This window comes from Oncorhynchus gorbuscha, linkage group LG17, assembly GCF_021184085.1.
Source record: "Oncorhynchus gorbuscha isolate QuinsamMale2020 ecotype Even-year linkage group LG17, OgorEven_v1.0, whole genome shotgun sequence".
Lineage (NCBI taxonomy): Eukaryota > Metazoa > Chordata > Actinopteri > Salmoniformes > Salmonidae > Oncorhynchus > Oncorhynchus gorbuscha.
In genome coordinates, this window is record NC_060189.1 from 28,331,427 (window position 1) to 28,346,348 (window position 14,922).

General features: G+C 43.1%; 1 protein-coding gene across 12 annotated transcripts in view; it reads right to left on the reverse strand.

Moving 5' to 3' along the window:
* Positions 1 to 6,478: 6,478 nt before the first annotated feature.
* Positions 6,479 to 14,922, reverse strand: part of kiaa1109 (KIAA1109 ortholog) — a 123,119-nt gene continuing 114,675 nt past the window's right edge. For all 12 annotated transcript variants that reach the window (XM_046308936.1, XM_046308933.1, XM_046308934.1 and 9 more), the window contains 9 exons: positions 12,428 to 12,585; positions 12,008 to 12,197; positions 11,627 to 11,844; positions 11,237 to 11,488; positions 10,942 to 11,145; positions 10,642 to 10,836; positions 10,321 to 10,455; positions 7,948 to 8,107; positions 6,479 to 7,505 (listed from right to left, as the gene is read on the reverse strand). In XM_046308936.1, coding sequence (XP_046164892.1) covers positions 7,271 to 7,505; positions 7,948 to 8,107; positions 10,321 to 10,455; positions 10,642 to 10,836; positions 10,942 to 11,145; positions 11,237 to 11,488; positions 11,627 to 11,844; positions 12,008 to 12,197; positions 12,428 to 12,585 — 1,747 coding nt within the window. In that variant the 3' untranslated portion in view covers positions 6,479 to 7,270. The remainder of the gene's footprint in view (positions 7,506 to 7,947; positions 8,108 to 10,320; positions 10,456 to 10,641; positions 10,837 to 10,941; positions 11,146 to 11,236; positions 11,489 to 11,626; positions 11,845 to 12,007; positions 12,198 to 12,427; positions 12,586 to 14,922) is intronic.

Below are 14,922 nucleotides of genomic sequence, written 5' to 3' on the forward strand. Positions count from 1 at the left end.
TGGCCTTTCTAGGGAGTTTTTCCTAACCGCCATGCTTCTACACCTGCATTGCCAAACTGGAAGTCTTCCGACTAGCTTGGAAAGACAGTACCGTGCAATATCGATCGTCCTATTTTTACAACTTAATTGAGGAAAATATGAACAATCCGAAATTTATTTTTGATACTGTCACAAAGCTAACTAAAAAGCAGCAATCCCCAAGTGAGGATGGCTTTCACTTCAGCAGTAATACATTCATTAACTTCTTTTAGGAAAAGATCATGATTATTAGAAAGAAAATTACGGACTCCTCTTTAAATCTGCATATTCCTTCAAAGCTCAGTTGTCCTGAGTCTGCACAACTCTGCCAGGACCTAGGAGAGATACACTCAAGTGTTTTAGTACTATATCTCTTGACACAACGCTGAAAATAATCATGGCCTCTAAACCTTCAAGCTGCATACTGGCCCCTATTCCAACTAAACTACTGAAAGAGCTGCTTCCTGTGCTTGGCCCTCCTATGTTGAACATAATAAATGTCTCTCTATCCACCGGATGTGTACCAAACTCACTAAAAGTGGCAGTAATGAAGCCTCTCTTGAAAAAGCCAAACCTTGACCCAGAAAATGTAAAAAACTATCGGCCTATATCGAATCTCCCATTCCTCTCAAAAATGTTAGAAAAGGCTGTTGCGCAGCAACTCACTGCCTTCCTGAAGACAAACAATGTATACGAAATGCTTCAGTCTGGTTTTAGACCCCATCATAGCACTGAGACTGCACTTGTGAAGGTGGTAAATTACCTTTTAATGGCATCAGACCGAGGCTCTGCATCTGTCCTCGTGCTCGTAGACCTTAGTACTGCTTTTGATACCATTGATCACCACATTCTTTTGGAGAGATTGTAAACCCAAATTGGTCAACACGGACAAGTTTTGGCCTGGTTTAGATCTTATCTGTCGGAAAGATATCAGTTTGTCTCTGTGAATGGTTTGTCCTCTGACAAATCAACTATAAATTTCGGTGTTCCTCAAGGTTCCATTTCAGGATCACTATTGTTTTCACTATATATTTTACCTCTTGGGGATGTCATTCGAAAACATAATGTTAACTTTCACTGCTATGTGGATGACACACAGCTGTACATTTCAATGAAACATGGCGAAGCCCCAAAATTGCCCTCGCTACAAGCATGTGTTTCAGACATAAGGAAGTGGATGGCTGCAAACTTTCTACGGACAAAACAGAGATGCTTGTTCTAGGTCCCAAGAAACAAAGAGATATACTGTTGAATCTGATAATTAATCTTAATGGTTGTACAGTCGTCTCAAATAAAACTGTGAAGGACCTCGGCGTTACTCTGGACCCTGATCTCTCTTTTGAAGAACATATCAAGACTGTTTCAAGGACAGCTTTTTCCCATCTACGTAACATTGCAAAAATCAGAAACTTTCTGTCCAAAAATTATGCAGAAAAACTTATCCATGCTTTTGTCACTTCTAGGTTAGACTACTGCAATGCTCTACTTTCTGGCTACCTGGATAAAGCACTAAATAAACTTCAGTTAGTGCTAAATACGGCTGCTAGAATCCTGACTAGAACCCAAATATTTGATCATATTACTCCAGTGCTAGCCTCCCTACACTGGCTTCCTGTCAAGGCAAGGGCTGATTTCAAGGTTTAACTGCTAACTTACAAAGCATTACATGGGCTTGCTCCTACCTATCTCTCTGATTTGGTCCTGCCGTACATACCTACACGTACGCTACGGTCACAAGACGCAGGCATCCTAATTGTCCCTAGAATTTCTAAGCAAACAGCTGGAGGCAGGGCTTTCTCCTATAGAGCTCCATTTTTATGGAATGGTCTGCCTACCCATGTCAGAGACGCAAACTCGGTCTCAACCTTTAAGTCTTTACTGAAGACTCATCTCTTCAGTGGGTCATATGATTGAGTGTAGTCTGGCCCAGGAGTGTGAAGGTGAACGGAAAGGCTCTGGAGCAACGAACCGCCCTTGCTGTCTCTGCCTGGCCGGTTCCCCTCTTTCCACTGGAATTCTCTGCCTCTAACCCTATTACAGGGGCTGAGTCACTGGCTTCCTAGGGCTCTTTCATACCGTCCCTAGGAGGGGTGCGTCACTTGAGTGGGTTGAGTCACTGACGTGATCTTCCTGTCTGGGTTGGCGCCCCCCTTGGGTTGTGCCGTGGAGGAGATCTTTGTGGGCTATACTCGGCCTTGTCTCAGGATGGTAAGTTGGTGGTTGAAGATATCCCTCAAGTGGTGTGGGGGCTGTGTTTTGGCAAAGTGGGTGGGGTTATATCCTTCCTGTTTGGCCTTGTCCGGGGATGTCATCGGTGTCTCCTGACCCCTCCTGTCTCAGCCTCCAGTAGTTTATGTGTCGGGGGGCTAGGGTCAGGTTGTTATATCTGGAGTACTTATCCTGTCCTATCCGGTGTCCTGTGTGAATTTAAGTATGCTCTCTCTAATTGTCTCTTTCTCCCTTTCTTTCTCTCTCTTGGAGGACCTGAGCCCTAGGACCAAGCCTCAGGACTACCTGACATGATGACTCCTTGCTGTCCCCAGTCCACCTGGCCGTGCTGCTGCTCCAGTTTCAACTGTTCTGCCTGTGATTATTATTATTTGACCATGCTGGTCATTTATGAACATTTGAACATCTTGGCTATGTTCTGTTATAATCTCCACCCGGCACAGCCAGAAGAGGACTGGCCACCCCACTTCCTAGGTTTGGGCCTTTCTGGGGAGTTTTTCCCAGCCACCGTGCTTCTACATCTGCATTGCTTGCTGTTTGGGGTTTTAGGCTGGGTTTCTGTACAGCACTTTGAGATATCAGCTGATTTACAAAGTGCTATATAAATACATTTGATTTGATTTGATTTAGACCTAAACAGAACAGAATGAGGTATAAACAAACAATATTTATTGAATGTAATATTTTCTATAGAATCTTAAGATAAGTGAATATTAACATAAATAAGAAATTGTAGAAGATGTAAAATGTAGAAAATAATAAAATATAACCCTGAGCTTTGGCTCTGCCGCCTGGTAATTATTATACAATTAAATTTGTCTACACAATGTAAACATAAGCCTATAGGCTATGGCTGCAGCTATACGTCTCAAAATAGTATAATAAAACCTATACAGCTGTGTGATTAACTTTGGTTCCCTCTACCTGGGCATTTTCACCGGTCTATCTGCAATGTGTGGGAGAAATTGAGAAAGTATGTCACATACTGTAGTTAGTTAAGCAGTCCTTTATACAAATGCACTTCTGCCATAAAATCCTAAATGTTACTAAGTGTGTAAACATTTGAATGTTTGAATTAAAATCTTACCATCAAAATATTCCTCTTTTGCACTTTCTTGAGGCAAAATCATCAATGATGTCATCATAGGACATGTGTTTCCCCATGTCATGATTTATGCTCATGATGTCCAGACCACTCAAAATGTTCCTGTAACATGGAAGACCTCAGATAGCTTTTGATGAGCTTTCCTTTTGAAAAGCTCCTCTCTGCCGATGCTACTGTTACTGATAGTGACTGCAATTCTAAGGGCTATCCAAAGGTTAGGATAGAGTTCCTCCTGGTTTTCTTACATAGAAAGGAAAGCAGCTCAAAGGCAGTCATCTTATCTGATGGAAGATCAGGTGAATTCTGAATCTCGTGTGCCAGATCCATTCCACTGATGTCACAGTCATCTCTGAAGTTTAGAGTGTTTTCAACTTCCATGCAGTGAGTCTGAGAGAAAGTTCAGCAGCACTCCATATTTGGTTTTCACCTGGTTGAGCGTTTCAAATCTCTCATCCATGGATGTCACAGCAGAGTCAACCACAATGTTGAAGTAGTTGACTTTTTCAGTGCATCAATCACTGGTTCATCAGGAGCCTCATAGCTGAAATGCTGCTTGCTGTTTGTCAGTCTCTTCTCTTTCAGAACAGCCTCCACATGATTTCTTCACAAATGTGTTTGGCTGTTGTCCTGGCCTCAGAGAATCCAGTTTCCCGGTATGTATTGAGGCCTTTGCATTTGAGATTAAATTCACTGCGAGATTAAATTCACTGCGATATCCAACTGCATTGAGGCGGACTGGAGGAGCTTGTTCACCTTGTCATTTTCATTATCTCACACCATACGACACAGCAAATCAAGAAGAGGTGGGACCCAATTTCCTCAGTCTGGCTTTACTCCTAGGTGCTTGCCCTTCATGCCGGCCCCATTATTATAAGCTTGCCCTCTGCAATCTTCAAATGGAAACTTCAGCTCGTTCAGCTTATATTAGATGACAGTGGACAGATTCAAGTCTGTTGTAACCTCAACATTCACAAAGCCGAGGAAGTGTTCCTTGATATCTGGCTTTCCCTTTAAAGCCTGACTAATGTCAGGTGTACAGTCCAAGATAATGGAGAAGTACTTTGAGTCTCTTACTTGAGTCACTATTGCTTCCAGAATCTTGTCACTAAAAATCAGCTCATTCTGTGTGCTCTTCCCGATGTAATGAGCATGTGTCTCTTCATCTTTAATTTTGCTGAGATGATTTTCCATAACGGTGTCAAATTTTGGCAGTAATTCAACCTCTTTTAGGAAGTTTCCATTATCTGGTTGGAAGAGTTTGTCTGATGAACACCTGAATGCTAGGTTTCTTTCAGCCAGAGACTGGGTGATACTTATGAAACGTGTAAGGACATCCCGCCATCTCTTTCTTTCAGCCAGAGACTGGGTGATACTTATGAAACGTGTAAGGACATCCCGCCATCTCTTTCTTTCAGCCAGAGACTGGGTGATACTTATGAAACGTGTAAGGACATCCCGCCATCTCTTTCTTTCAGCCAGGAGACTGGGTGATACTTATCAGAGACTGGGTGATACTTATGAAACGTGTAAGGACATCCCGCCATCTCTTTCTTTCAGCCAGAGACTGGGTGATACTTATGACATCCCGCCATCTCTTTCTTTCAGCCAGAGACGTGTAAGGACATCCCGCCATCTCTTTCTTTCAGCCAGAGACTGGGTGATACTTATGAAACGTGTAAGGACATCCCGCCATCTCTTTCTTTCAGCCAGAGACTGGGTGATACTTATGAAACGTGTAAGGACATCCCGCCATCTCTTTCTTTCAGCCAGAGACTGGGTGATACTTATGAAACGTGTAAGGACATCCCACCATCTCTTTCTTTCAGCCAGAGACTGGGTGATACTTATGAAACGTGTAAGGACATCCCACCATCTTTTTCTTTCAGCCATCTCTTTCTTTCAGCCAAAATTGTCATTTGTATCTGGTCAAGACAGCCATCTCTTTCTTTCAGCCAGAGACTGGGTGATTTAGGCGCAGCCATCTCTTTCTTTCAGCCAAGTTCTCTCCACTTAATCATATTGTCTGTGTGTTCAGGACTACTCTCGTGGTGTTTCAGAATGGCATTGAGATTTGACCGGTCATTCACACCTTCCTTTATTATTTTGTAGCCTTTTGTAGAGAAGCTTACAGCAAAAACAATACACAGCGTTTTAGTATGAAAGCAACAAGAGACATGTCTTATGTAGGGAAATCAGGAACCTGACATGTCTCTTGCTGCAGGGAAAAGGTAGGATATTGGTATTTAGGTTTGTTATTCAGTTTGTGTGCCTTATCGATAAGGCATCTGATTCTGCATCAGAAGAGTGATGGTTTGAGTACCTTTTGTGGACCATTTATCTACTGTTGTTAGTTAGAACACACCATGTAGCCTAATGGAGTCCGACTTTCAATCAAAAGACTTAGGTTTAGAGTCCCTTTGTCGTTGTTTAATTTAACTAGCTGTCCTCATTTAAACAATTTCCCTACTTAAAGGAAAACCCCACCCAAAAACGATCTATTGGTATTTGTTTCATTAGTACATTATTGACATAGTCCCAAAATGTTTTACTTGTCAGCAATCAAGTTTTCAAGATACATAACTTTCAAAATACAGAAATTAGCCCCGAATGATTTCTGTATTTTGAAAGTTTGAATAACTGTAGCAAAATATCTGCAGGATAGTCTGAACAGAACCCACAAGAGGTCTTGAGTGTTGTAGAACTTTTCTCTCTCGCGCACGCACACAGTTATCGGAGGCCCAGGTTAAATGGTGCAGCAATATCAGTCAACATCACAAAGCAAGTCCACCTTTTCCATCGCTTAATTCTGCCAGTCTTTTCCTTCCTCACCAATGCACAATCAAAAATGGAAAAAAAATACACAGCATTAAACAAATGGGAACTTGCCTCATAATGAGGGGATGTGAGTGAGGAGATACGACTGAGGTAGTGAAATTAGGCAGGCTGATACAAAGATCTGGATCAAAGCCACTGGAATATCTTTCAAAAGTTTAAATACTTCATGTGGAATTAGCTCAGAAACCAAGATAAAGCATATTTAGAGAGCAACACAACTTCTGTCACTTGCCTCAAATCTAGGAAATCTGAGAAATAACAGTAGGCTATATAAGACAATGAAGTCAGATGTAAAATAAGATGGCAATGATTTTATTATGTTAAGAAATCAACACATTTAAGAAATTCACAGTTATTTTATATACACTGGTCTATTGCACATATTAAAAAAAACAGGCTTGACACACCCAGCACACATGGGTTATAGACTATACATTTCAGATACCCATTAAATTAAGATAAATTAACAAAATTAACCATTGTTTATCGTTACAATACATCTTATCACGTTTTAGATTGACCTAAGTGGATCTGAACGATCCAATGCTTTTTTGTTAACAGGAACCATCTTCAAAAAACGTTGTCATTGGGATGAATTGAGAAAAACTGATGATATTGCTCTTTCCAACCTTACCATGCGTTTGTTCCATTGTAAACAAAGCACTGGCAATGATTTAGAAGTGCCCCCCACAGAAAAAGTTAATGAACCTCCAAAGAAGGATAATAAACGATGTCTTCAATTTGTTCTGATAACACCATATAAAGCATGAAAGCATGTATAACATATAATCCATGTTGGGGTTTTTCAGGGTTATCATTTCAAGCAGCCAAATAAGACTTCACTTACTACTTTGTTCAAAATATACATAAAAACAGTGCAAAACTTTCAGTCAAAACCCATAGTGGCATGCACCACTGTAAACATCTATGCTTAAATGCACACGGCTTAGCGGTAAATGCACCTATGACAAATGCACAGTAGTCAAGGAAATATCCAGTGTTTCCAGTTATCCAGTGTTTTGTTCATTGAGAATTTACTGTCCAGCTATTAAAGTGTTGTGTTAAAACATATGGCTGTATGAGTTAGTGCTCGTCTTTGTCTCGTCCCATCTTCTCCTTCTTCTCCTTCTTCTCCTTCTCGTCCTGCAGGGCCGTGCCAAGTTTCTTGATGAGGACAGAGAGGACCTTGTCCAGGGGGTCCATCACCCCCCTCTGGAGCCATTTGGGAATTGTAGTCCTTGCGTGGTGGAAGCCTAGCTTCTGCAGAATGTAGTCCACGCCGACAGGATCGATCTTCCGTCCTGTCCAGGAGATGAGCCTACGGAAATTGATAATCAAGACTGAGTCAAGAAACCCACAGATGTATGGACAAAAGGGTTTAGGGTATAGGCCTAAAAGTGGGCTTATGGAGTAGTTTAAATGCTCAGGTGAGGGGTTAAGGAGTCACAAAACACAGGGATCGACTACACATACTACAAATGTACTGTATTGTTAGTTTGGATAAAAGTGTTAAGTTCATGTTTTAAGTATCCCTATATTTCTGTTATTTCAGGGCTATCACTCAGTCAAGAGTGCGCCTGCGCGGGAAGTCTTGATGTTGATGGACCTAGCCTTGAGTGAAATGGATACCTTGTAGTGTGTTCATACAGTATAGTAAACTTTGTTCCAACTGGATCCTTGTCGTTGTGTCATTTCGAGTTAACAAAAAGTGTCTGCACAGTGGCATATATTATTGGTCTTAGGGCTTGGGTCTGGTTTACCGGAGTGTAGGCTCCAGGTGCCAGGTGTTGCACATGAATTCTCTCCAGTCCACTGTGGTGTAGTTGATGCCTTCCTCCTTGTCTGTGGAGTTCTCATCATGCAGGGCTGTCGGGCTCTTCTGGCCAGGCCGAGTGGCAAAGATCCGGGGGTTGAAAAGGGCTGCAGACCAGGGAAGAGGGGGGAGAGAGAGTTTGTGTGAAACTATAGAGTGCCTTGGTTCTCCATGTTCTTCTATGACTACTAGTACCTAAAAGAAAGAGAACCTATAATTCAGCTTCAGTTATATTTTAGTTGTACCTACATTGCTCTTTTTTTCTATATAAAGTTATCAGTGAAAGTTATCATGTTTCATGAGCTGCAAAAAAAAAAAATGTTCCATATGCACAAAAAGCTTATTTCTTTCAAATTTTGTGCACAAAATTAGATTTCTGTTAGTGAGAATGACAGGTGTGGCATTTCAAGAAACTGATTAGATCATTACACAGGTGCACCTTGTGCTGGGGACAATAAAAATACACTCTAAAATGTGCAGTTTTGTCACACAACACATTGCCACAGATGTCTTAAGTTTTGAGGTGTTCAATTGTCATGCTGACAGCGGGAATGTCCACCAGTGCTGCTGCCAGATAACTTAATGTTCATTTCTCTACCGCCCCCAACGTTGTTTTACAGAATTTGTCAGTACGTCCAACCGGCAACACAACTGCAGACCACGTGCATGGCGTTGTGTGGACAAGCGGTTCGCTGACATCAACGTTGTGAACAGAGTACCCCATGGTGGCGGTGGGGTTATGGGCAGGTATAAGCTACAGACACAATTGCATTTTATATATGGCAATTTGAATGCACAGAGATACCGTGACGAGATCCTGAGGCCCATTGTCATGCCATTCATCCGCCTTCATCACCTCATGTTTCAGTATGATAATGCTTGGCCCCATGTCGCAAAGATCTGTACACAATTCCTGGAATTGTGAATATGTCCCAGTTCTTCCATGGCCTACATACTCACCAGACATGTCACCAATTAGGCATGTTTGACTGATTCCTTATATGAACTGTAAAATCTTTTATATTTGTGAGCATTTATATAAAGTTATCATGTAAAGTACAGTTAATCGTTCTAGTTTGCTACATACAGTGGGGCAAAAAAGTATTTAGTCAGCCACCAGTAGACCGTGCAGGTTCTCCCACTTAAAAAGATGAGAGAGGCCTGTAACTTTCATCATAGGTACACTTCAACTATGACAGACAAAATGAGAAAAAAAATCCAGAAAATCACATTGTAGGATTTTTTATGAATTTATTTGCAAATTATGGTGGAAAATAAGTATTTGGTCAATAACAAAAGTTTATCTCAATACTTTGTTATATACCCTTTGTTGGCAATGACAGAGGTCAAACGTTTTCTGTAACTCTTCACAAGGTTTTCACACACTGTTGCTGGTATTTTGGCCCATTCCTCCATGCAGATCTCCTCTAGAGCAGTGATGTTTTGGGGCTGTAGCTGGGCAACATGGACTTTCAACTCCCTCCAAAGATTTTCTATAGGGTTGAGCTCTGGAGACTGGATAGGCCACTCCAGGACCTTGAAATGCTTCTTACAAAGCCACTCCTTCGTTGCCCGGGTGGTGTGTTTGGGATCATTGTCATGCTGAAAGACCCAGTCACGTTTCATCTTCAATGCCCTTGCTGATGGAAGGAGGTTTTCACTCAAAATCTCACAATACATGAGATTCGTCCTGGTCCCTTTGCAGAAAAACAGCCCCAAAGCATGATGTTTCCACCCCATGCTTCACAGTAGGTATGATGTTCTTTGGATGCAACTCAGCATTCTTTGTCCTCCAAACACGACGAGTTGAGTTTTTCCCCAGAAGTTATATTTTGGTTTCATCTGACCATATGACATTCTCCCAATCTTCTTCTGGATCATCTAAATGCTCTCTAGCAAACTTCAGATGGGCCTGGACATGTACTGGCTTAAGCAGGGGGACACGTCTGGCACTGCAGGTCCCTGGCGGCGTAGTGTGTTACTGATGGTAGGCTTTGTTACTTTGGTCCCAGCTCTCTGTAGGTCATTCACTAGGTCCCCCCGTGTGGTTCTGGGATTTTTGCTCACCGTTCTTGTGATCATTTTGACCCCACGGGGTGAGATCTTGCGTGGAGCCACAGAATTCATTAAAAATCCTACAATGTGATTTTCTGGATTTTTCCCCCTCATTTGTCTGTCATAGTTGAAGTGTACCTATGATGAAAATTACAGGCCTCTCATCTTTTTAAGTGGGAGAACTTGCACAATTGGTGGCTGACTAAATACTTTTTTGCCCCACTGTATAGTGTGCTGCTGCTGTTGACATTTCAGGGGCTCTCACCCTTCTCTTTTTCCTTCAAATAGGCAGAGACCAGGTCGTGCAGAAACATGATGAGCTCGGCGTCCATGGTGACACATATGTGGTCTGTGAACTCAGTCACCACGCTGCACTCCACCTTAGGCTTACTGTTGGAGTCTGAAACAGAGGGGAAACAACAGAGTCATTCCAACAAATATATATTAATGGGAACAAACTGGAAATGATAAAAATATTATTGGGGGACAATACAAGTGGACTTCAACAACAACGTTGCCCCTAAATATATACCATTGCTAATTTTGGTCTGTTCATACTGGTGGACCGAATACCAACTGAGCCTACCAGTCAAGGAGGGTTCGTCTGGATCCTGAACATGGATGGACTTGAAGTCCAGCTGCATCCTGGGTAGGGCAAAGATGGTCTCTGTCTCATGGTTATAGCTGGATGAGCCTCGGAAGCTGCTTAGCAGGCTAGAACTCTTGGAGGCAGCCCCACTCTCTGTGTTGTTGGCGTCCACGTTACGCAAGAGGTATAGCTCTGGGGAACAGGATACATTAGAATGAGGCAGGTGTCTTGAGTACATTGGGTCAAGGGAAACAGTAGACCGTGTATATAACATCGGTAGAATTTAGTAGCCTTTACCCTCATTCCTCATGGCAGTCACATAATTGAACCATTCTTTGACTGTGGCTACACCGTGAGGGGGGTTTTCGTGCCGGCGACGGGTGATTTTGGTGATGGTGGCCATGGGGCTCTCTAGTGCTCCACAGGGTTTGGTTACCATGGTGTTGTGACCCAGATGAAAGTCCAATGTCTGCACGATATAAGTGGAGTCATCAGTGGAGCCTGATTGGATAAAAAATAGGTTGAGGTTAGAGGTATTTTGGGGACTTGCTTTAGCCCACATCCCCCCCTCTCTGTCTCTTGAAAGCCTTACCATCCTCCAATATCTTCTGAGCCTCGGTCCAAAAGGCTATGTTGGGCTCCTCCAGGTGGAATAAGGCCCAGGACTTGGAGCGGAAGTTGGGCCCATGGAAGCAGGCCAGGGTCATGTGGTTGCCATGGAGACTCATGGAGCCACCCAGTTGCACGGCGTCCTCTGGGAGAGGCATCTGGAAAAGGGAGATGTGGCATCCAGCGATCACCTTCAGAACCCCAGGCCAGTGACGATGGTGGGCTGCATCCATGTCTGGGAGAGAGAGCAATGACGAGAGTGAGAAGGAGCAATGACGATAGAAGGAGAGGGACGAAAGAGGAGGAGCAGGGGAAAGAGCATTTCGATCGAAACCAAAAGAAACCCAGGAAACCAGTGATAACGGATTCTTACATAGCTCTGCAGCTTCTTTCTCGATGTTGATGACCGGTGCCTTCGGGGGCAGGTAGGGGACTGGACCCCATGTGGACAACGCTCGTTTGCTGGTGTCAAATTGCTGGGTGAAAAACTCCTGCAGCTTCATCCCGATCTTAATGAGGTCGGGGGTAGTGGAGCGCGAGATGATCACTTGGAAGATATCCCACTGCAAGTCACCATGGACAAAGATCTCACTGGAGAGGGGAAAGGATAAGTAAAAAGAGAGGCAGAAAGGGAGAGCGATGGGATAGAAAAAAGGAGGGAGTGAGTGAGAAATGGTCAGAAAATGAGAACAGACAAGAATGTAGCCACAGGGGTTTTGGTTATACATTTTCTCTAGTAGGCTAGCTTATTTACCTTTTCTCTGATAGGCTGGTCTCAACAGTGCACAGGTTGACCTTCCACTCGTCCTGGAGTTGCAGGTCTGCGTTGCTGAAGATGCCCATGAGGATGCTGGAGCCCATGTAGTCCACACGGGCCTCCGTGGAGCCCATGGTGATCTGGATCTTATGGCTGGGCTGCTGGTTGGGGTGCTCCGAGATGTGTGCTTCAACAAACAAATATGTTTTGTTAGGTGCGGCAGAGAGATCACCCTGTCAAATTCTACTAGTTTGACAGGGATGTTTAAGTTGGAGCTGAATTTGTTTATCATTTAAACGCCAAGACCCGAGGCTAGAATACAATCTTTGACATCCATCACAATGTATTTGGAATTGCACAAAAAGTGAACAGTACATGCCAGTGGCTTAATACATTATTTCTCATCCCTGTACTTACAGACCATCTCCAGGGTGTTGACATCTATGTTGCCCCCCACCACGCCGCCTTTAGAGTCCAGTTTGGAACGACCCAGGCCCACGGACATGCTGATCTCTCGGTCTCGGTTACTACCCACTGACAGACGACCCTGACTCTTCAGCCCACTGGTGGTCCAACTAGAGGTAAACAAAAGCAAAGGGAAATAGTTCCACCCACCTCCTCATGAATAAGTAACATCTGCTTTCTAGGAGGCAATGTTTTGTTAAGGGTTATATGTAGAATTGTTCAGTTTTTATATAGGTTTGTCAGATACAGATACGCTCGTCTTATGTGGCAGGGCTTGCAAACTATTACAGACTACAAAGGGAAGCACAGCAGCGAGCTGCCCAGTGACACGAGCCTACCAGACGAGCTAAAACACTTCTATGCTTGCTTCGAGGCTAGCAACACTGAGGCATGCATGAGAGCATCAGCTGTTTCAGACGACTGTGAGATCACACTCTCTGTAGCCGAGAGAGGCTGGTAAATGACTCACATCAACACCATTATCCCAGAAACCCTAGACCCATTCCAATTTGCACCCCAAACAGATCCACAGATAATGCAATCTCTATTGCACTCCAGACTGCCCTTTTCCCACCTGGACAAAAGGAACACCTACGTGAGAATGCTATTCATTGACTACAGCTCAGCGTTAAACACCATAGTTCCCTCAAAGCTCATCACTAAGCTAAGGACCCTGGGACTAAACACCTCCCTCTGCATTTGGATCCTGGACTTCCTGACAGGCCGCTCCCAGGTGGTGAGGGTAGGTAGCAACACATCTGCCATGCTGATCCTCAACACTGGAGCCCCTCAGGGGTGTGTGCTCAGTCCCCTCCTGTATTCCCTGTTCACCCACGTCTCCATGGCCAGGCACGACTCCAACACCATCATTAAGTTTGAAGACAACACAACAGTGGTAGGCCTGATCACAGACGACGAGACAGCCTATAGGGAGGAGGTCAGAGACCTGGCCGGTGGTGCCAGAATAACAACCTTTCCATCAACGTAACCAAGACTAAGGAGATGATTGTGGACTACAGGAAAAGGAGGACCGAGCACGTTCCCATTCTCATCGACGGGGCTGTAGTGGAGCAGGTTGACAGCTTCAAGTTCCTTGGTGTCCACATCAACAACAAACTAGAATGGTCCAAACACACCAAGACAGTCGTGAAAAGGGTACGACAAAGCCTATTCCCCCCCAGGAAACTAAAAAGATATGGCATGGGTCCTGAGATCCTCAAAATGTTCTACAGCTCGTTAGGAACTTGCCTTTCATCTCATATTAATATTGTCTGTCTATGTCAAACAGAAAGTGTAAAAAAAAAAACAATCATCAAGCGCTGAATGTGCTACAGTGATGAAACCAATTGCCCCTGCTACGCTAGGATGTAAGGATTGCAGGCATGTGCTTGGACAGTCAGAAGAGCGAATTAAATGGTAGGAGGGACATCCCAGTTTCAAGTGGTTTGAGATTTCACATCCCACATAACACTAGCAGAACTACGCAAGACCCCTAAACAGAGGACATTACATCCAAGAGGTTAAGGGAAAGATGATAATTTTGTACATGTATAAACTGCGAGCTTGGCAAATTCCAGTCCCTTTGCTTAGGGGTTCCAGGGTCCTATCCGGGGTCCTATTTAAAAGGACTGAGAAGCTCAGTTCTGGTGACTTTTTAAAAGGATATTCTACTCCAAAATTTATGAAAATAAAATTATGCTGACACCATCTGAAAAATAGTTAGAAACGGGCACAATAACAAATTGGTAAAAATTATGTTACAATTATTTTAGTATATTGGACCATGCATATAGCCTATGCATGGCCTGTATTATTAGATGTGCTATTAGCAATAAGCATCATCACCTGCAGCCCAACTTATGAAGCATAGTGCCTATATTAAATTTACATAGACAAACCCCATGCTTCAGCCTATCTGCATTTACCCCATTGGACACAACATCCTGTTTGTATTTAAAAAAATATATATATATATATTTTTTATTATAAATATTGAAATAATGATAATTTTTTGTTTGTCTCTATTAGAAAGTATGTCGTTGTCCTTTTAAGACGACATTTCCCCCCTTTAAGAGCTCTGTTGTGCAGCTGCGCCTAAACCATGCTTGAAATTCCGGTTGTAAAAATGCATTTGTAAAACAATTGCAAATAACGAAATTGAAGGAGTAGAGAAATAATTGCAATGTAAAACTGGGATCCCCAGTTTTTTGAAACATGCTAAAACGGCTTTCATTTGCCAGCAGCTACAGTAGGCTACACACCGGTGTCTGATTTGAGCGCTGCTGTGGGGCGCATTATAGACTATATAATTCCCTTCCTCTGAACATCGGGAATATATCTCCCCAGATATTTTTATTGCCTCTCCAGAACCCATATCACGGAAATTAATTGCAGTGACAGAGAACTTTAACCCCTGCAGATATAAACATTAGGTAATGTGCTGATAT